Source organism: Peromyscus maniculatus, chromosome 8 (genome assembly GCF_049852395.1).
Source record: "Peromyscus maniculatus bairdii isolate BWxNUB_F1_BW_parent chromosome 8, HU_Pman_BW_mat_3.1, whole genome shotgun sequence".
In the NCBI taxonomy this organism is placed as follows: Eukaryota; Metazoa; Chordata; class Mammalia; order Rodentia; family Cricetidae; genus Peromyscus; species Peromyscus maniculatus.
In genome coordinates, this window is record NC_134859.1 from 89,393,535 (window position 1) to 89,413,237 (window position 19,703).

The following is a 19,703-nucleotide window of genomic DNA, read 5'->3' on the forward strand; positions in this document are numbered from 1 at the left end:
AGAACACACAGTAGCCATCAATTACAATGGGAGTGGGTCTGGAATGCTCGGAGGTGAGGACAAGAAAATGTGGGTCTCTCTGGGCAGTTAAAGATGGCTTCCACGCCTTTAATTCCAACACTCGGGAGTCAGAGACAAGGGATCTCTGTGAGTTTGAGGCCAGCCTGGTCTACAGAACAAATTCCAAGACAGCCAAGGTTACACAGAGAAACCCTCTCTTGTAAGCGAATCCTGGAGGTGGCTTCTTGAAGGAGGCAGTAATGAGCTCATTGAGCTCATGGGTGTGGTCTAGCAGGGTGGGTGCGGATTGGTAGAGACAGGACGCAGGTTCCAGAGCACCCAGACATTAAGAACCTTATGCACCATCCTCGGGTGAATGAAGAGACATTAACAATTTTGGGCCTTGTACATGCCATGCAAATACTCAATACTGAGCTATATGCCCAGCCCTAAAGAATTTCTACAGCAAAAAATCTGGATGTTCTTTCTATGTTAAAGATGGGCCTGAGCCGCATGCCTTTAATTCCAGCACTCGGGAGGCAGAGGCAGGCGGATCTTGGTGAGTTCCAGGCCAGCCTGGTCTACAGAGCGAGAGCCAGGAAAGGCACAAAGCTACACAAGAGAAACCCTGTCTCGAAAACAAAACAAAACAAAAAGATAGGCCTGAGCGCCGGGTGGTGGTGGCACACACCTTTAATCCCAGCACTTGGGAGGCAGAGGCAGGCGGATCTCTGTGAGTTCAAGGCCAGCCAGAGTGAGTTCCAGGACAGGCTCCAAAGCTACACAGAGAAAGCTTGTCTCAAAACAAAACAAAACAAAACAAAAAAATAGGCCTGAACACTGGGAGTGTAGTTCAATTGTAGAACACTGTTCTAGCCCGTGCAAGGCCCTGGGTTCCATTCCCAACACACACATAATCTGCAGAGAAACCAAAAGCATAGACACAAAACCTTGTTATCAAGGGGACTACCCTGGAGTTACTGCAATAGACCACGCAGGAACTGTAAGGTAAGGCCTAGCCTCAGCATATAAGGCATCTAGAGATGGCCGAAGGTCAAGGGAGAGGGCGTGTCCTGTTCCTCAGCACACAATAGCCTTCTGACCCATAGAAATATGACGAAAGAGATGGATTCTTCCTCAGAACAAGGCACATGTGAGCAAGCACATGATGTTTTGCACATAATTATAGGGGATTGTCTTCCCTGAAGCCTCGGGTTACAAACTCAGTTCCCTGGAATTCTAAGAAGCAAAATCACAGAGCAGTAGATGCTGAAGTCTGGCTACTGGGGTCACAGTCTCTCAACTCCACCTCCTCTTGGCTATGTGAGCTTGGCCAAGACCTTGATCTAAAACAGTACCTGGAACACAAATAGCACTCCAGGAATTCTGACTGTTATCATTACAGGTTAAATGAGAGCGCGGAAACCCTTTCTACGGAACTCAACTCTTCACCCCACTCCATCTAGGGGCTCTGGTGTGGGTCCTCCAGCCCAAGCCCCATCACCCAGTTTTCCCATTTCTGGACTTAATAATTCCTTTTTGGTCTGAGTTTCCACTATTCTCAAACCCAGTTATTAAAGAGATTATCATACCCCGGGCATGGTGGCGCTTGCCTTTAATCCCAGCACTCAGAGGCAGAGACAGAAGGCTCTCTGGTCTACAAAGTGAGTTCCAGGACAGCCAGGGCTACACAGAGAAGCCCTGTCTGGAGAAACAAACAAATACAACAACAACAACAACAAAGTTTAGCATACCTCTTGCTTCTCTCTCTTCTCCCCCTCCCTCACTTCCTGCATCCCTTCCTTCCTTGACAAGGTCTCATAGCTAAGACTGGCCAAGAGAGTGCTGAGATGACATGCATGCACCTCCATGCCCAACTAATGTCCTTTTATAAAAGAAAGAAGACCCTGCCTTTCCTGTTAGTTGAGATGCAGTGTTAGGAAAATGAAAACACTGGGTATGGCGGTACTTTGGAGGGGAGACGGGAAGGATCCTTGCCAACTCTAGAATCACACACAACCTCCTCACTGTAACTTGCTAGCCTCTCTCTAAAATGTTCCATCCGTGCTGGGGGTGTGGCTCTGTAGTAAGGCGTTTGCCTAGCAAGTGTGAGGCCCTGGGTTCCATCCCCAGGACCACATAAAACCAGTAAGTGTCTGTAATCCCAACGACGGGGAAGTAGAGGAAGGACAATCAGGAGTTAAGGTTATTTCTAGCTACAAAGTGAGTCTGAGTTCCTGGGTTACACAGTCGGCTGGGTTCTGGTGAGGATGAAGTCACTCTCAAGTCACCTGTCACTAGTGTGCTCAGCATAAGAGAAGTGGAGAAGATTGGTTGTCCAAGATTTTCGCCAGCCAACCTCGTTCAACGCGGCAGCCAACTGGACTCGAAAGACCGCTTGGGGGCGACCGAGAGCCGATAGTTTTCCCTTTAAGGCTGAGGCGGAAGGCCGGAGGCAGAAGGTCTTTGTGTCGGCAGGATAAAAAATGGGGCCTCTCCTTTAAGAGGGCGGGGCCACTGTTATGGCGGCGGCTTCGAATGCCGCCCCGGGCGCACGCCCTTAATCGCTGGGCGACTCTCTCAGCTTCGGCGTGGTCTTAACGAGGCTTCTCTCAGACCCTGCTTCGGGTGGACGGTCGGCCGCACACATCTGGGTCGACTTGGAGGTTGAACCCCTTGAGTCGGATTCGGCCGGGCCAAGCCACCCGCCCGAGCTGGGCCGTCGCTATGGTAATGCCGCGCCCCCGCCGTCTCGGGGGTGGGGGTGGGGGTCCCACCTGCGGGGCAGCCAGACTCCAAGTTTGGGCTCGGTGCTCGGTGAATCTGCTCAGATGGGGTCTGTCTGGGAGGGGCTGCTTGTAGTCTGCAGACCTGGGTTCTAGTCCGGAAGGGCACGCACGCGCAGGAGACCTCCCCCTGCGGACACTCAAGCACACACCTCCTTCCTTCTCCTCTAGTTACTTTCTTTCTCTCTTTGGAGAAATAGTCATCAATCCCGTGTCGTCAAACGTCACTGCCTTTTGGAATCACGCCCCTCTTCCCCCCAACCTTCGTGACCCTCGCATCCTCCCTCCGTCCCACCGAACCCCTGGCTATGGGTTTGACATTCGTCTGAACCTTCTGGCCAGAAAGACTGGGACATCTCACCCTCTTGGGAACTTAGCTTTTGGCCTTTGAACTTGTGTAGAAAGAAACCGGTGGCTTGATTCTCAGAAGCCAGGACTCCATGCTAGGATTTATGGTAGTTTCTTGTGTTGGACAAACCTGGGATGTTGTTATAAAATCCTCAGGCCTGACTTCCAGAGGTGGTGCAGGCATGTAATCCCATCCCTTGGGAAAAGAAAGGATCAAGTTCAAGGTCAGGCCCTGGGGAGATGGCTGAGCAGGAAAGTGTAATTTCCTCTGATGGCCTGAGTTCCATTCCTAGATCACAGGGAGGGAGGAACTGACTCCCGAAAATTGTCTTCTGGTCCCTACACCCACACAGTGGTGCCCCCCACTAAATAAGTATTTTTATAAGAGTTGAAAATTACTTTCATCAACATAATGGATTCAAGGCCAGCTTGGGCTAGTTGAGACCCTCTGTCTCAAAACAAAAAGCCTCAGTGGCCTGCGCCCAGTGCTGACCCTGAAGATCTGCCTTTGCTTCCCTGGGCAGTTGATTCTTTTTTCCCATCCCCCCTTTCTAAGAGTAATTCAAATAGATGATTATATTTTTTTACACGAAAGTATTTTTTTAAGTCTTTACCTAAATCGATCGAATTTCTTCTCTCTTTCCTCCTCCAGTACTAGCCAAACCAAAAACAAACAAATGAAGAGAAAAAAAAGGAAAACAGTACACTTGATAGTCTTGTTAGAGCTGAGGGGGAAAGACGATAAATACAGAATGTTCTTGCAATGTTTCTCCTCCAGCCTGAATTGCTTTGTTTTCCATTTCAGACCTGTAGTTTTCGGAAGCTGTTTGCTGTGGAAGAGGAGTTTGAAGATGAGGTAGGGAAATGTTGGTGATCAGAGGTTGCGAAGAAGCCCTGCAATGGAAACACCCAGGTTCAGGACATTGGGAGCAATCCCGTCAGTGGATATGTCTCTTGTCTTTTTATCTGCGAGAGGCTGGGGGATGTAAATAACAAACTGGTGCTATATGCTTATAGTTTCAGTACTCAAGAGCTGAAGCAGGGAGATAATGAACCCAAGGCCAGCCTCAGCTATATACAGACTGTCTAAGCAACAACAACATATTTAACTTGTTGGGGATTTTTGTTCGTTTGGTTTTCGAGACAGGGTTTCTCTGTGTAGCCCTGGCTGTCCTGGATCTCACTCTATAGCCCAGGCTGGCCTCAACTCGCAGAGATCATATGCCTCTGCCTCTGTCTCCCAAATGCTGGGATTAAAGTGCCACTACCACTGGGCTATATTTAACTGCCTTAAAAACAAAATAAACCAAGTGTGGTAGTGCATGCCTTAGTCCTAGCACTTGGGAGCCAGAGGCAAGAGGATCTCTGTGAGTTTGAGGCCAGCCTGGTCTACAGAGTGAGTTCCAGGACAGGGCCCTGTAGAGAGACTCTGTCTAAAAAAAAAAACCAAAGAAAACAAAACAAAAGGGCTGGGAGTGTGGGCGAGTGGGTGCAGGTGCATGCTCATCTTGAAGCCCAGGCCTCAGTCCCCAAGTGCTGAAGAAAACCAGTGAACCCGGAACTCCAGCATTTGAGAGGTGGAGGCAAACAGAGCAGAAGTTCAAGGTCATCTCTGCTGCATAGAGCATTCAAAGCTATTCTGGGCCACGTGAGATCCTGTCTCAAAAAAAGAAAACAAAAAAACAATTAGCTCCCTAATTGTAACTGTCATGTCTTTAATTATAAGGACCTTTCTGGGAGCTGTCTTGAGGGTGATTTCACTCTCTTTTATAATAGCATACCTGAAGTGGGAAGAGTTTATAGAGAGCCAGAGTCGGGGAGGAGGCAGCACAGTTAGCTGGGTGACTCGAGACCCCAGGGCACCGGCTGGCATGTGAACCATGGCAGATTACTTTCTGGCCTCCCACCGCCTCTCTTCTCTGCTGTGAAGGACATTGTTTTACCTTACACATCCTTCCCAGAAGATAAGAAATTAAATGAGATACAAAGTCAGCATATTGGACTTCTTGTGTAAGCTTTACCCCATGCCACTTAAATGAGAGTTCTGGCAGGGGAATTTCCATAAGTCACTTACTGGCCATGTGAACCAGGGCAAATTTCTTTGTTCTCTGGCCTTCCTAGGCCATTTCCAGCAGGAGCCTTTCATGGTACTAGTGATCAAACCATCGAGCCCCATCCCCAGCCCTTCCCGAAGAGGTATTTCTGGGTTTGTTGTTTGTTTATTTGTTTAGAGACGGGGTCTCTGTGTAGTAAAGACTTGAATTTGAAACCATCCTGCCTCAACCTCTGGAGTGCTGGGATTATAGGCGTGTGACACTGTGCCTGGCTACAGAGGTATTTTAAAGTGCAATCCGAGACTGCCAGACTAGTCTCTGTACACTGTCTTCATGCTCAGAACCAGCCGATATAGTTTCATCTAGGACTAGGACGTGGACGTTTCTACCTTGATCTGCCTGCCTCTGCTTCCTGGTTGCATGCTGGGGTTAAAAGCTCACACTATTGCATGCAGCAGGAGCCACCTTTTGGTTCTCAGTTCGTCTCCTAAACAAATGATGTAGGGATAAGGGCCCAAGTGCGTTCTAGCTGTAGCTCTTGACCAGTCCAAGTCTCAGGTTCTTCTTCTTTTTTTTAATTGTATGTATGTATGTATTATGTATATGTGTCCATGTCCGTGTCCGTCTGTCCGTGTGTGTCCTTGTGTGTCCGTGCGTGCGTGTGTGTGTGTGTGTGTGTGTGTGTGTGTGTGTGTCCGTGCGCACTACATGTTCATGTAGATGCCCATGGAAGCCAGAAGAGGGCATTGGATCCCCTGGAGCTGAAGTAAATAGTTTGAATCACTGAACACAAGTGCTGAGATCTGAACTCAGGTCCTCTGGAAGAGTAGTAAGTGCTCTTAACCACTGAGCCATCTCTCCAGCCTCAGCAAGTCTCAGTGTCTGCATCCATAAGATGAGGATTATCCATAGAATAATCATAACACCTATTCACAGGGCCATTGTAAGAATTCACTGAAGATTCTAGTAAAATACCTGCCTGGCACCTGACACCCAATGGAGTTACAAGTGTTTGTTGTTTTTGTTGTATGAAACGTCATCTTTGTGTTAGAAAGTTATTCAGTTCCTTTTTCTTTTTCTTTCTCTCTTTCTCTCTTTCTTTTTTCTTTCTTTCTTTTTCTTTTTTTTTTTTTTGAGATAGTGTCTCACTGTGTGTGTGTGTGTGGCCCTAGCTGTTTTAGAACTAGCTCTGTAGACCAGGCTGGCCTCGAACTCAGAGATCCACCTGCCTCTGCCATCCGAGTGCTAGGATTAAAGGTGTGCGCCACCACTGCCTGGCTTCTGTTTTGTTTTGTTTTTCACGATAGGGTTTCTCTGTGTAGTTTTGATGTCTGCCCTGGATCTTGCTCTGTAGCCCAGGTTGGCCTCAAACTCAGAGATTCACCTGGCTCTGCTTCCCGAGTGCTGGGATTAAAGGCGTGTGCCACCACCGCCGGCATTCTGTTTTGTTTTTAATGAGACAGTCTCAGTTAGCTTGGGCTGACCCCAAATTGCTGTGTCGCTGAGGAGGACATTGAGCTCCTGATCCTCCCGTCTCCAGTCTTCGTGCTGGGATTGTAAGAGTGGACCATCACACCCAACACTGCCAGCTTTGTCAAGGGGTGTCCCTGTCTCTAACTTCGGTGTTGGAGATGTGTCATTAGAGGCTGAAGAGGAACTGAAATGACCCTCTCGGTCCGTCACAGGTGACAGTAGAGCAGCCAGGGTCGTAATGGAATTAGGGGGAATGATTCTGACTGTTCACATTTTCGTTCCTTAAAAATGGCAGACTGGTCCCTTTCTCACTTCCCAAGGCAAATGATGTTACAGCTGAGTGTCAGCTCTGTGGGAAGAGAGGGGACCATCAGTCCTCAGGGTGGTCAGGATCTGATCATTGTTGTCACTGTGGTCCTAAGATGGTGTGGCTGGAGTGTGGCACTCTTGAAGACATCTAAAGCAGTAAAAACCTCTCTCTAGCCCAGACACTCAGAGCCGCAGCAGGGCTGGGGGTGGATAGCACCTTCCTGTCACTTAATCAGCAGTTCTGACTCAAAACACCCTCAGAACAGGTCTGTTGCTCTGGAAGGTGGCAATCTCACCTTGCTTCCCAAATGCAATGCATACTTAATTTAACTTGCCTGAGAAGCTATATTTAACTTGTGTCTGTTTGGCTGGATCCAGGGGCTCTCTGTCTTACTGAAGACTGTGGGTGTGAGTGTGTGTGGTGGAGGCAGGGAATGTACTAAGGACAGGCTGCAGGCCGGCTGGGTAGCACCCACTGCCCTAACTGAACACTAGCCAGTCTCCTTCACACAAGTATGTGACCTTGTGGGGTGCCTACCTTTCCTGTTGCTTTCCCAGTAGGCCTCCGGGAGACTGAAGAGTAACCACCTGGACCTGTAGCCTTCTGACAGGAGCCTGGTGACCCACTGGCTCCTAGGAGGATCAGAGGCCGTGAGAAATGTCATCATTGTCTTGGGTTCTTGTGTGTGTATCTGCACACACACACACACACACACACACACACACACACTATGCTTAAACAGTAAAAGGAGAACTTTTTATTTTTATTTATTTTTTGGAAGCAGTTTTAAGTTTCCAGATGCAAAGACCCTGCCAAATGTGATAGCACTGTCCTATAATATCTTCACTTGGGTAGGTGGAGACAGAGAGTCGGGAGTTCAAGGTCATCTTCAGCTACATAGCAAGTTCTACAAGGCCAGTCTGAGCTATGTGAGATACTGTCTCAAAAACAAACAGCTGGGGGGTGGTGGGGGGTGGGGGTGCACGACTTTGATCCCAGCACTCGGGAGGCAGAGCCAGGCGGATCTCTGTGAGTTCGAGGCCAGCCTGGTCTACAGAGTGAGATCCAGGAAAGGCACCAAAACTACACAGAGAAACCCTGTCTTGAAAAACCAACCAAGCAAAACCCTGACAACAGTCCTGCTTTCTCTGTTTCTTTGTAGGACTTCTTATCTGCTGTGGAGAATGCAGAGAACCACTTCGCTGGTGCATTGCCTGGGAATGCTGGGCACCCGACACCTGTTTCTTCCAGACCACCCGAGACTCTGCAGGCACGATCCTCAAGACCCTTGCCACCACACCCCACTTCTTCGAGCCGGGCAGGCCCAGGACTCTGTCTCCCTACTCCCAGCATACCCCAGACTGTCAGGGATCCACTTTGTTCAGGAGCAGTGTCCCTAAGACCCGTCTCGGTCTCTAGCAGCAGCATGGGCAATCAGCAAAGAACAACTCTAAGAAAAGTGCTCCAGGAGTCACTGGGACCCCAGGCCTCAGCCGCACACTCTGGCCTTATCTTTGGGAGCCATCAGCAGGGCTTTGGTGGCTTTGAGGCACCCGACCAAGATGAGTTTGACAAGGCCTTGGCAAGCATGGAGCTGGAGGGAGATGGCTTGGAGCCAGAACTTGGAGTTGACGGTGGAGCCACGCATATCCTACCTGCTCAGCACCATGAGGAACCACAACTGGCAAAAAAGGCCAGAGTGGCCGACCTGAGTGGATCTTTCCAGAAGGGGCCTATTATCCGCTGCAGGAATCCAGGGCCTTCCTTGAGACCTCCAGCCGCAGGCAGCCTTCCTCTCCCATCTGCCTCAGCAGTTTCCACTTCCCATCGAAGAGACTCCCCTTTTCCTGCACCTCAGCCTCACCAAGTAGCTGGGAGACCCATTCAAAACAGCCCACAGCATTGTTCGCCTGGTCAGCCATTTCAGTCTCCCAGAGCTTGGTCAAAGGGCACACCCCGTTTTCCTGGACTTGGACGTCCTCACTGCAGCCCTACAGCGTTTCCTCGGGGACCCTCGCCATCCCGAGCCCCCATGTCTTCAGTTGACTCTCCTGTCAGCACCCCGAGAGTTGCTCAGCCAGCTCTGCAGACACCTGTGGTCACCAACCACCTGGTTCAACTGGTCACTGCTACCAACCGGACACCCCAGCAGCCCTCCCGCTCCTCCGTTCGAGCTAAAACCCGCCGCTTCCCTGGCCCTGCAGGACTTCTACCTCACCAGGTGAGTGACCAGGTTTCCAGGACACTGGGATCCAGGGAAGGAAGGAAACAGTGGTCCAGTCTTCGACCGTCTTCACGGCCAGAAGACCGGCAGGAAGAAGGGGGAGGAAGCGTTTGCAGCCTGGAGGGATGGTTCAGCTGGTGCATCACTGTGCATCACTGTGCATCTCTGTGCATCACTGTGCATCACTGCTCCCTGTGCGAGCCTGAGCTGCAGAGCCCATGTGAAAAGCAGGTCAAAACCGGCACAGAGACACATGCCCGTAGTCCTCACTCTGGCGAGGAAATGAAGTCTCCTGGGGTTCACTGACCAAGCAGCCTAGCTTACCGGAGAAGCTCTAAGACAGCGAGAGACCCTGCCTCAGAAAACAAAGTGAGGGCTGGAGCGATGGCTCAGAGGTTAAGAGCACTGGCTGTTCTTACAGAGGACCTGGGTTCAATTCCCAGCCTCCTCATGGTAGTTCACAGCTGTCCTGTCTGTAACTCCAATCCCAGGGGAGCTGACCCCCCTTTTCTCACCTCTGTGAGCACCAGGCACACACTTATATGCAGGCAAAACAGCCATACAATAAAATAGTAAATAATTGTAAAAAGTAAAAAACAAGGTAAATGCTGCCTCAGGTCTCCCTAGGAGTATATCTGAGGTGGTCCTCTGGCCTCCACATGTGTGCACAGGCACACACACACACACACACACACACACACACACACACATATGTAAAAAATAGGTTTGCAAAGCTGTGAAAGTCAGAAGGGGGAGGGAGGAAGGGGTGGCTTGGAGGTCCAGTGCTTACCTCGCGGACACACGGCCCCGAGTTCCAGCCCCAGCACTGCCGGGTGGGAACCGGCTTGACTATAAGGGTTTCTTGAGTTAGATTCACTGAGGTGGGGAGCCCCTGGGCTGGGGTCCTGGACCGAACAAAAGGAAAGTAGCACTGGTTTATCACCCACTGCTTCCTGGTGGGGAGTAGTGTGACCAGCTGCCTCAGGCTCTTGTCACGGTGACTTCCCTGCCATGATCAAGTGTCCCTTGTAAGCCAAACTAAACGTTTCCTTAAAAAAAAAAAGTGGGCAGGAAGAGTGCTTTCAAAATCCACCTGGGAAATAGTGCTCGCGAGTCTGTTGTTTGCCAGCCGTGACAGGATGTTTTCTCACTCGTGTTAGCCCAGAGGCAGATACTGGGCAGTTGATTTAGGGCTGAGACTAAACCTGCGCTGTGGTAGAAGAAGAAGGTGGGTGAGGGATCCTGTACCAAGGGTCTTTGCTTGGCTCTGCCTCGGCCTTGCTCGATGGCCTTGGGTAGATGACCAGGAGGGTAAAGGGGCGGGTGGGGACTGTGCTTGGGTTGATCCAGTGATGGGAAGACAGGATGAAGAACAGGTACTCCAGAGATCACAAAAGCCTGAGGAAGCCGGGGCTGGAAGTGAAGCACCCCTGCAGGGTTTATATGTAAGGGGCGGAAGCTTTGCTCTGGCTGCGTGGGTTTCTTTCTGATGGGGAGTCCACAGTCCCTCTCCTTGCTTGTTCTTCCTGGCCCTTCACGAGAAACCCAGCGGGGTGGTCTGCTCTCTCCTGTAAGGGCCTCTGGGAAGGCTGCTCAGCAACTCATCACAGACTCCTCTGTGTGGGTCACTGCCCCCTTCAGGCAGCGCCGGGCCTTGCTTCTGGACCAGCTCCAGTTGCCTTACATCCCCAAACTGATCCCCAAAGTGTCTTTTTAAAGCTCCCAATGAGGCTCCTGAGACTGCGTTAGGAGCGATGTCAGTGTGCTAATTGCCCTTGATGGTTTCCTGAACTCATTATGTAACCCCGACAAGACGCTGTACTTGTAAATAGCAGCTGCTGAGCTTGCTCTCGCCTTCTCTTCCCCCTTAGCAGAGCGGGAAGAATTTGGAGGAGATCATGGTTTCCACACCCCAGACTCCGACTCATGGTGCCCTGGCTAAACTCCAGACTGAGGTAACTTCTTCTGTGTGAATCTCCACTTGTTGGGCGATATCCGAAAGTGAGGGGCACCTTGCGTGCCTCAGTTGATGCTGCCAGGCCTACACCAAAGGGCAGGCGGAAAAGCAGCTGGGGAGGCAGCAGGTTTACAGACCTAGAATGAGGCCTGTGCTGCCGCCATGGCTCAGCCTTCTCTCCATCTGAGAACTCGAGGCCCACCTGGCTGCCTCGTTCCCTAGGGAGGAGAGTGTAATCCGTCCTATGAGATGGTATCTTGGGAACCCTCTCGGGTTTCTGGGAGCTGAGCTGGGGAAGATCCGCCCTCATCCTGTCTCCAGGAGGTTTCCTTTTAGTGGGTAGGCCCAGCTTCTCTCCTCCTGGGGCTCTGACTGACTCTGTCTTCAGACCCACCTCTGCTTTTCATCCTCTCGGTGTTGCCTTGTGCTGCAGCTCCCCGAGGCTGCCCATCCACTTCAGATCCAAGCCTGGTGGTAGTCGTCTGGATTCAAAGCCATTGTTGATATAAGACAACTAATGGTTAAAACCAGGGGCATTCTGGGAATGGTGGTGCACACCTTTAATCCTAGCACTTGGGAGGCAGAAGCAGGTGGATCTCTGTGAGTTTGGGGCCAGCCCAGTCTACAAAGTTTCAGGACAGCCATGGTTGTTACTTGTTACACAGAGAAACCTGCCTTGGGGGAAAAAAAAAAAAACCAGGGGCATCTACTAAAAACAAACAGAGCCAGGTAGTGGTGGTGCTTGGGAGGCAGGGGCAGGTGTTTTCCAAGTTCGAGGCAGCCTGGTCTACAGAGTAAATTCCAAGAGAGCCAAAAACAGAAAGAAAAAAAAAAAGAAAAAAAACTTAGGACATCAAATAAAATATGACTGGGCCGGGCAGCGGTGGTACATGCTTTTAGTCCCAGCACTCAGGAGGCAGAGCCAGGTGGATCTCTGTGAGTTCAAGGCCAGCATGGTCTACAGAGTAAGATCCAGGCTGGGGCAGTGGTGGTACACGCCTTTAATCCCAGCACTTGGGAGGCAGAGCCAGGCAACTGTGAGTTCGAGACCTGCCTGGGCTACCAAGTGAGTTCCAGGAAAGGTGCAAAGCTACACAGAAAAACCCTGTCTCGAAAAACAAACAAACAAAAGATCTAGGACAGGCACCAAAACTACTTGGAGAAACCCTGTCTTGAAAGAAAAAAAAAAAAGACTAGAATCAAAATGACCAAGATGCTCTATAAGCCTATAAATATATACACAGAGTCCCTACTCCTAAGACTTCCAGAAACTTATAAGGGAGATGTCTGGGGCTGGAGACATGCTTAGCAGTTAAGAGTCCTTGATGCTTTTGCGCTGAACCTTTGTTTCTGCCCCCAGCATCCACACCAGGTAGCTCATGCCGGCCTGTAACTCCAGCTGCAGACAATCCAGCGCCCTCTTCTGGCCTTTGTGAGCACCTGCATGCACATGTGTGCATACACACTCTCAGGCCATATACATACCCGTAAAATAAATAAACCTTTAAAAACAGAAGATGATAGATAGCCTTTGCTTCATTGTAATTCTGTTCTGGCTGCTTAGTGGCGGATGCGGGGTGCAGCCAAGTCACATGCCACTTTCTGTTCATTATGAGAATTAAGAGGCATACCCCCACCCCCACCCTAGGAACTCACTGTTTCCCTCCCTGCTCTGCCTCAGCCAAGGGTCTTTCTCAAGGTAGATGCACTAATTCAGGCTCCCCTCTGCTCTGTGGTACCAGAATGTTGCTAGTTCCCAGGGATCGGTGGAAGAAGATTTTGGGCGAGGGCCCTGGCTCACCATGAAATCTGCTCTGGGCCTGGATGAGCAAGACCCCACCTGCTTCCTCTCTACCTACAGTATTGTCATGGTGCTGCGCAAGGTAAGGGTCTAGAGAACAGAGACTACTGCCTGCTCCACCTCAGAAAGAGGCTGTCTGCCCCCTCTTAGCCTAGTCCTGTCCCCAGAAAGCAGCTTGAAGTCCCTTTGGTTGTATATTTACACTGTCCTCCACAGTGCTGAGCAGTTGGGCATCCTCTGCATACTAGATTGAGAGACAGGGATTGAGAGTGGTGGCCTCTCATATTCAGATGCATGTTGGTACATGTGTCAGTAAATCTCCACTTGTGGCCTGCCATGATGGAGTGAGCCGCAAAAACGGATACAAAAGGAAAGACAGACACCTCAGAGAGAAAGAAGGACCTGCCGGCCTGGGCCTCTATAGGGAGCAGAAGTGTGCCCCTCCACCTGCCTTGACCTGCCCCAAAGGAGAGCTGTTACCATCCCCTGGTTGCCATGGGGAGTTACATGTGGGCATGGCTAGCTCAGCGAATGTGTCTTCTTGGGAGCAGGCAGCCCTCAGGCAGCTCCCCAGGAACAAGGTCCCCAACATGGCAGTGATGATCAAGTCCCTGACTCGGAGCACAATGGATGCCAGCGTGGTTTTTAAGGACCCCACAGGTAAGGAGGAGTCTTGGGTGTCTTACCAGTGACCTCCATTGAGGTCAAGAGATGAGCAGCCCAGTTCCCAGCCGGAGCTCAGACCCTTTGCTGTGCCCTTGACCCTGAGACGGAGGCCATGTGGTTTTTGCAGGAGAGATGCTTGGGACAGTTCACAGGGTGCTTCTGGAGACACACCAGAGTGAGCTGAAGCCTGGCTCGGTGCTGTTGCTGAAGCAGGTAGGGGAGCTCCAGAAGGGACCCGCTGCAGGGAGGAGCCCCAGGGGGTCCCTGCGCCTGGCTGGCTGACTTCCCTCCATTGCCAGCCAAGGGGAAGCGAGGCCCTGGTTTGCTGGAACCGAGAGCAAACCTCAGGCTACCATCAAGGATAAATGGGGATGGGGAGTTGTGCTGGGGGTGGTGAGTGGTTCTGTTAGCACCAAGGTCAAGGAGGGGTGAGTGTGAGCTTGGTGCAGAGGACGGGAAGCCTAGGAAAGCTGGTTCCTGGTGGTCATCCAATAGCACCCTACAGACACTGACTCCCCTTCCTAATTCCAGATTGGAGTATTCTCTCCTTCACTCAGAAACCATTACCTCAACGTGACACCCAACAACCTGGTCCATATTTACAGTCTAGATTCTGGGGACGGGGACTTCCTCAAGGCACCTCAGCCCTCGCCCAAGGTAAGTGGGTCAGGATAGACAGACGGTGACTGGCAGAGCTTTCCTGCCTGGTTTCTTTCATTTCTTCCTCTCCGAATCCCTGGAGGCAAAGATGTGAAGGGAGCAGGTTCCACTGAGGTGAAGAGGTGCCCTCGGGAACAGGAGTATCCGCTGCCACTGTTCCAGCCGCCTGCCAGCAGGCTGAGTAACAGGACCTAGGGAGCAGCTGGCTTCCAGGTGATCCCTGAATGTCTACGGGCAGACTTGATCATCTGAGAAGTCAAGAGTCACCTGAGAACCTGGCGAGGGACCCTGGGGGTGGTGGCAGAAAAGGAGAGAGGGTCGACTCTGCGCCAAGTGGCCGCACAGAGAACAGGGGGTACAAATGGCCTGTCAGGTCAGCTGGCCTTTGCTCTGAGACTTCCCTCCTGGTCTCTGCCTCTGCTGGGCATGCGCTGGAGCGCACCCTTGAGGAACTGAGGCAAACATTTGGTGTCTTGTGGGAGCTGAAGACAGCTCCGGGCAGGTCTACCCAGGCTGGATCCTGCTGACTCCACCCTTAGGATCCTGGCCTGGAAGAAGGCAGGAGACCTGGGTCTTGTCCAAGTTCTGCGAAGACTTTCTGCTATGACCTTGGGCAAGCCCTGTCCCTTCCCCTGGCTTTGCACTATCTATGGAACAAGTGTTTGACTTGATGACCTCCAGTCACTGTGGCCCTTTATCTCTGGTTTTCTTCTAACATTTCCTCCTCTTCTGTGGACCCTTTTGTATGCCCTCATGGTCACCCCACCTCTATAACCTCATTTCTCTTTAAAATTTGTCCGTCCTTTTGTTATGTGTAGGGTTTTTCTGTTTGATTCTTTTTTTAAAGATTTACTCGGTTTATTTTACGTGTGAGTGTTGTGTCCGCCTGTGTGTATTTATGTGTACTATGTGTTCTTGGTGCCTGTGGAAGCTGGAAGAACTCCTGGAACTGGAGTTACAGATGATTGTGAACCACCATGTAGGTGCCGGGAATTGAACCTGGGTCCTCTAGAAGAGCAACGTGTGCTCTTAAACGCTGAGCATTTTCTCTGTCCTTGATAACAGCTTATTTTTAATATCAGGCTAACTCCTCAACACACTGGCAAATGGCTTCTGTACCTTCTGTGGTGGTTATACAGAGTCCCTCAAACACTAGGCACTGATAGAATTTGGAAAGGTCAGCCCAGAGGTCTGTTTTGGTTTAGTTATCTGCTGTTTTGGGTGTTTGGTATTTCATCATCTCTCTCCCTCAGCTTGGACCTGGGTGATCCCGGCCCACACCCCATTCCCTTATCGTATCTTTGTTCTGAGAGGCCCTCCCTTTGAGGTCATCTGGGTAGAGGCAACCCCACCCCAGGGGTTTCGGGGACACTGAGCACTTGTAACCAGATCCACTGTCCTCAGGATCTAGGAAGCTTCCATGGAAACCTCCAGCCTGATGTGGCTGCAGAGCCCACACCGGGCCTCAGAACAGCCCAGAACTCAGCAGTGTCTCCTGAGGAAGAGCTCCCAGAGGCAGGTAAGGCACATACGCCCTCAACATCCTCTGGCCTCACTCAGCGAGAGTGCCTCTGCGCAGCTGCCCCTCCCACCTCCCGCTGTGCATCTGTGGGCTGGTCCAGCAGTTTCCAGCGGTCAGCGGCTGTCTTTTCTGCAGGCCTGCAGGCCTGGTTCAGAGCTGTTACACTCTTGTGACAGTGGGTAGAAGCCGTAGGAAGCACACAGAGTGTGGTCCATCGCTCCCCCGTTTGCTGGCAGGACCTTCGGCTGCCGAAGGGAACGTCACCAACCCCTGAGTGCATGGCCCAGTTTGTGTCCTATTTCAGGTCCTCTGAGCAGATCATGGAGGCAGACTTCCCACTCAGAGGCTGCAGAAGGAGGGCCAAGGAGTCACATATCCATGTGGCCAGAGGGACGGGGACACAAACCTGAGAGGCTCAACTGGAGCTACCCTCAGGTGGAGCCCTCATGTCCCAGTCACTTCCTTAGCTGTCGGTTTCAGAAATTCAATCCTGCCTGGCCTGGAGGCAGTAGGATTATGGGTAGAGGTCTCACCCCAGCCACATTCGCAGTATACCAATATGTAAACCACAAAGCCCATTTGTTTAGATCCCACATTGCTGGAGTCTTGTGTTGTCTGGAATCCTGCACTCTCTCCTTGTAACTGAGCCTGCTGCTGACCCCACTGCTGTCTGAAGAAGCTGCTGGTGGTCCCAGAGCGAGTGAGGAGAGCTGGCTGTGGAGCGGCGCTCATGTCGCATTGTACCCCTCTACAGGGCTGAAGACAGACATGATTCCTGCTGCCGTCTCCTGAGAGCCCAGCCTTCACCCGGCTCCTCCCCTTCATAGCACAGCGCCACAGGGCAACTTCTGGGTTTTGTGACAAGAGTTTTCTATGTAGTCCTAGCTGGCCTCAAACTCACAGCAGTCCTTTGCCTTAGCCTCCAAGTGCTGGCCTTAAAGGCAAGCACTGCCATGCCCAGCCCATTGGGCAACTTTTTCCTTGCTGTAAGCAAATAACAGCCCCGCCTGCCCTGAATACAGTGCTCATCACCTTAATTAAACTTCGAATGCTCCCAATCTACCTTCTCCTTTTCCTCCCAGCAGCAGCTACTGAGTGCTCTGGCCAGACCTGGAGCGGGGCTCCTGGGTGTAGTTTACAGTCTGACTTGGGGCGGGGGGAGTGGGGGGTGGGAGGGGGGTGGGGGGGTGGGGGGGAGGATATGCAGTCCTGGAAGTGGCGACAGGTAGAGCGGGAGTAAGCTCACTTTGGGCCAGTCGCCGCACCTCTTTAGAGCCTGTCTCTCAGTAAAGTGGGTTTTATTCCAGCAGCCACCCTGAGCTGCCTCGAGAAACGTTGTTGAGGCAGAATGAGCATGCGGTGAATGTAACTTCAGGATTACCAGCGTCAGCAGCATCTCCAGCTCCCCATAAGCACCACATCTGACAGCTTTGGTCAGGAACGCTTTCTCTCTCTCCCTTTTCATTTTATCTGTTGGGAAGCCAGGCATGCTGTGACGCTGTGAAGGTCAGAGGACAACTTGTGGGAATCAGTCCTCCTGCTATATAGGTCCTGGGATCACCTGCTGGCCATCTTGCCAGCCCTGGAATGGTCCCCTCTCCTCTCCCCACCCCCAAGACAAGGTTTCTCTGTGAACTGCTATGTAGACCAGACTGGTCTTGAACTCAGATCCGCCTGCCTCTGCCTCTGCCTCTGGAGTGCTGCAATCAAAGGGGTGCCATTCTTCATGTCCACCCAGGCACTCTGGATTGGGGTGCTCTGGGGTGCTCCCTCCCACCGTCAGCGCCTAGGTTGATAAACTGCCCTTCCTAAATCGTACCCCTCGTCTAATAAGAAAGTTGCAATAGGAAACCTCAGGATCCTTCCTGCTCCTCACTACAGACAGGAAAGAAGCCACTGAAGCGTGAGGAATCCCCCGTTCCTGCTGGAATGGCCCAGGGATTGTGTCCTGCCGTTTGCTGTGCATGTTTGTAGGGAGACAAGGCAAGGCCCACCATAGCAGTCTCAGACCCATGGGCCTGGGCGTATGGCCCCAGAGGAGCCAACCCTTCTAGAGGGGTAGCCAGGTTCCAGATCTGAGTTCTGTGGAACTCGGTGGCTGTCAGAGTCTCCTCACATCCACTTCCCTCTGCAGATGACCTGGATGGACTTCTGAGTGAGCTCCCCGAGGACTTCTTCTGTGATCCCAGTGGGGACTGCCTCGAGACAGGACATCCACCTTGAGCTGGCAGTCTCTGCCCCCAGACAAGCTCTAGGTGCATCTGGTCACATCCAGGGGAGAGGAAGCCAGTGCAGCTGGAGACAAGACAAGCTCCTGGTCTGACGCCTCCTCGTGGCCACCCTGAAACCCCCGAGTGACGACCCCACAGTGTGCTGCTGTGGCCTGACAGCTTCCTCTGCTATGGGACATGGGAGCAAGGCTAGCTCTGCAGCCTCTCTGGGAGCCCTGTGGACCATCGTCCTCCGGCCGACAGGAAAGTGTGACCTCCACCTCATCTGAACTTCAGAGATGTTGGGCCTGGTTTCCTTGTCCCTTTGTTTCTCGGTCCCCTGACAGCCGAGGAGCCCAGAGGAGCCACAGCCACAGCAAAGGTGACCTAAGGCTATCACCAGTGAGCCCTCGAGGGGGATGGTGGAGTACAGGCTCTTGTACCTGGTTCTGAAATAAAGCAGCCCCTCCTCATCTGCCACCCTCCTTGACACACCTACTCCTCCATTCTCTGCTGGCCGGGCCAGTCAAGCGCCAGCAGGTGGACAGCAAGGCAGAGCAAAGAGCATTGACTGTGTGTGTGTGTGTGTGTGTGTGTGTGTGTGTGTGTGTGTGTGTGTGTGTGTACACTCACATAAAATTTCTCCTCCTTCCCTCTCTGCCTCTCTTTTTCTTTTTTTTTTTTTTTTTTTTTTTTTTTTTTGGTTTTTTCAAGACAGGGTTTCTCTGTGTAGCTTTGCGCCTTTCCTGGGATTCACTTGGTAGCCCAGGCTGGCCTCGAACTCACAGAGATCCGCCTGCCTCTGCCTCCCGAGTGCTGGGATTAAAGGCGTGCGCCACCACCGCCCGGCTCTTTTTCTTTTTTTAATATTATTGTATGTGTATGGGTGTTTTGCCTGCATATATGTCTGTGTGCCAACTATATGCTTAGTGTCCTTGGAGGCCAGAAGAGGCCTTAGATCCTTTGGGACTAGAGTTACTAGTGGTTGTGACCTCTAACTCAGATTCACCTGCCTGCTCCGTTGATCTCAATTAAGATTATTATTTTATTTATTTGTTGGTTTTTCAGGACAGGGTCTCTGTGTGGACCTGGCTGGTCTTGAACTCACAGAGATCCACTTACCTTTGCCTCCCATGTACCACTACGCCCAGCTTAGATTTATTTTTAGTCTCCCCCACCCCCAAGCTGAGGACTGAACCCAGGGCCTTGCACTTGCTAGGCAAGTGCTCTACCACTGAGCTAAATCCCCAACCCCTATTTTTAGTATTCTTATTTGCATGTGTGCGAGCGCACGAGAGAGAGAGAGAGAGAGAGAGAGAGAGAGAGAGAGAGAGAGAGAGAGAGAGAGAGAGAGAGAGAGAGACACATGTCCAGAAGATAGTGAAGAAACCCTGATGTAGGCGCTGGGACTCGGCTGAGCCACCCTCCAGCTGACAGTCAAGCATCTTGTACGGTGTCTCTGTGGGAATCTGTTAGTAAGATGCCATTCTCGCTGGGTTTTTATTGGCAGTGCTGGGAATTGAACCTAGGGCCTTGCACTTGCAGGTGCTCAACCTCTGCTCCATCCCAGGCCCTCCTTCGTTTTTTTTTTTTTTTTTTTTTTTTTTTTTTTTTTGGTTTGTTTTTTGTTGTTGTCGTTTTTATCTTTTTATTTTGAGGCAGGCTCTCACTGAATGACCTGGTCCATCTTTA

General features: G+C 51.4%; 1 protein-coding gene across 4 annotated transcripts; it reads left to right on the forward strand.

The window, feature by feature from the left end:
* Positions 1-2,452: 2,452 nt before the first annotated feature.
* On the forward strand, positions 2,453-18,503 carry Hrob (homologous recombination factor with OB-fold). Of its 4 annotated transcripts, none has more exons than XM_015995538.3 (10): positions 2,453-2,730; positions 3,940-3,990; positions 8,134-9,192; positions 11,067-11,150; positions 12,895-13,035; positions 13,505-13,613; positions 13,747-13,832; positions 14,151-14,276; positions 15,684-15,798; positions 17,936-18,503. In XM_015995538.3, exons 1-10 carry the CDS (start codon positions 2,728-2,730, stop codon positions 18,022-18,024), a joined length of 1,863 nt encoding a protein of 620 aa, XP_015851024.1. In that variant the 5' UTR covers positions 2,453-2,727; the 3' UTR covers positions 18,025-18,503. The 4 variants fall into 4 exon arrangements, with proteins under 4 accessions (XP_015851024.1, XP_042138821.1, XP_076399532.1 ...); XM_042282887.2 differs by having other exon boundaries at positions 2,498-2,730; positions 11,070-11,150; XM_076543417.1 differs by lacking the exon at positions 2,453-2,730 and adding an exon at positions 2,739-2,891.
* Positions 18,504-19,703: the final 1,200 nt, after the last annotated feature.

What these genes read in the sequence shown, in the direction of transcription:
- Hrob (XM_015995538.3), top strand. An exon ending in CAGGACTTCTACCTCACCAG is followed by an intron (nt 9,193 to 11,066) that starts GTGAGTGACCAG and finishes CTTCCCCCTTAG; the next exon opens with CAGAGCGGGAAGAATTTGGA. An exon ending in TGGCTAAACTCCAGACTGAG is followed by an intron (nt 11,151 to 12,894) that starts GTAACTTCTTCT and finishes CTGTGGTACCAG; the next exon opens with AATGTTGCTAGTTCCCAGGG.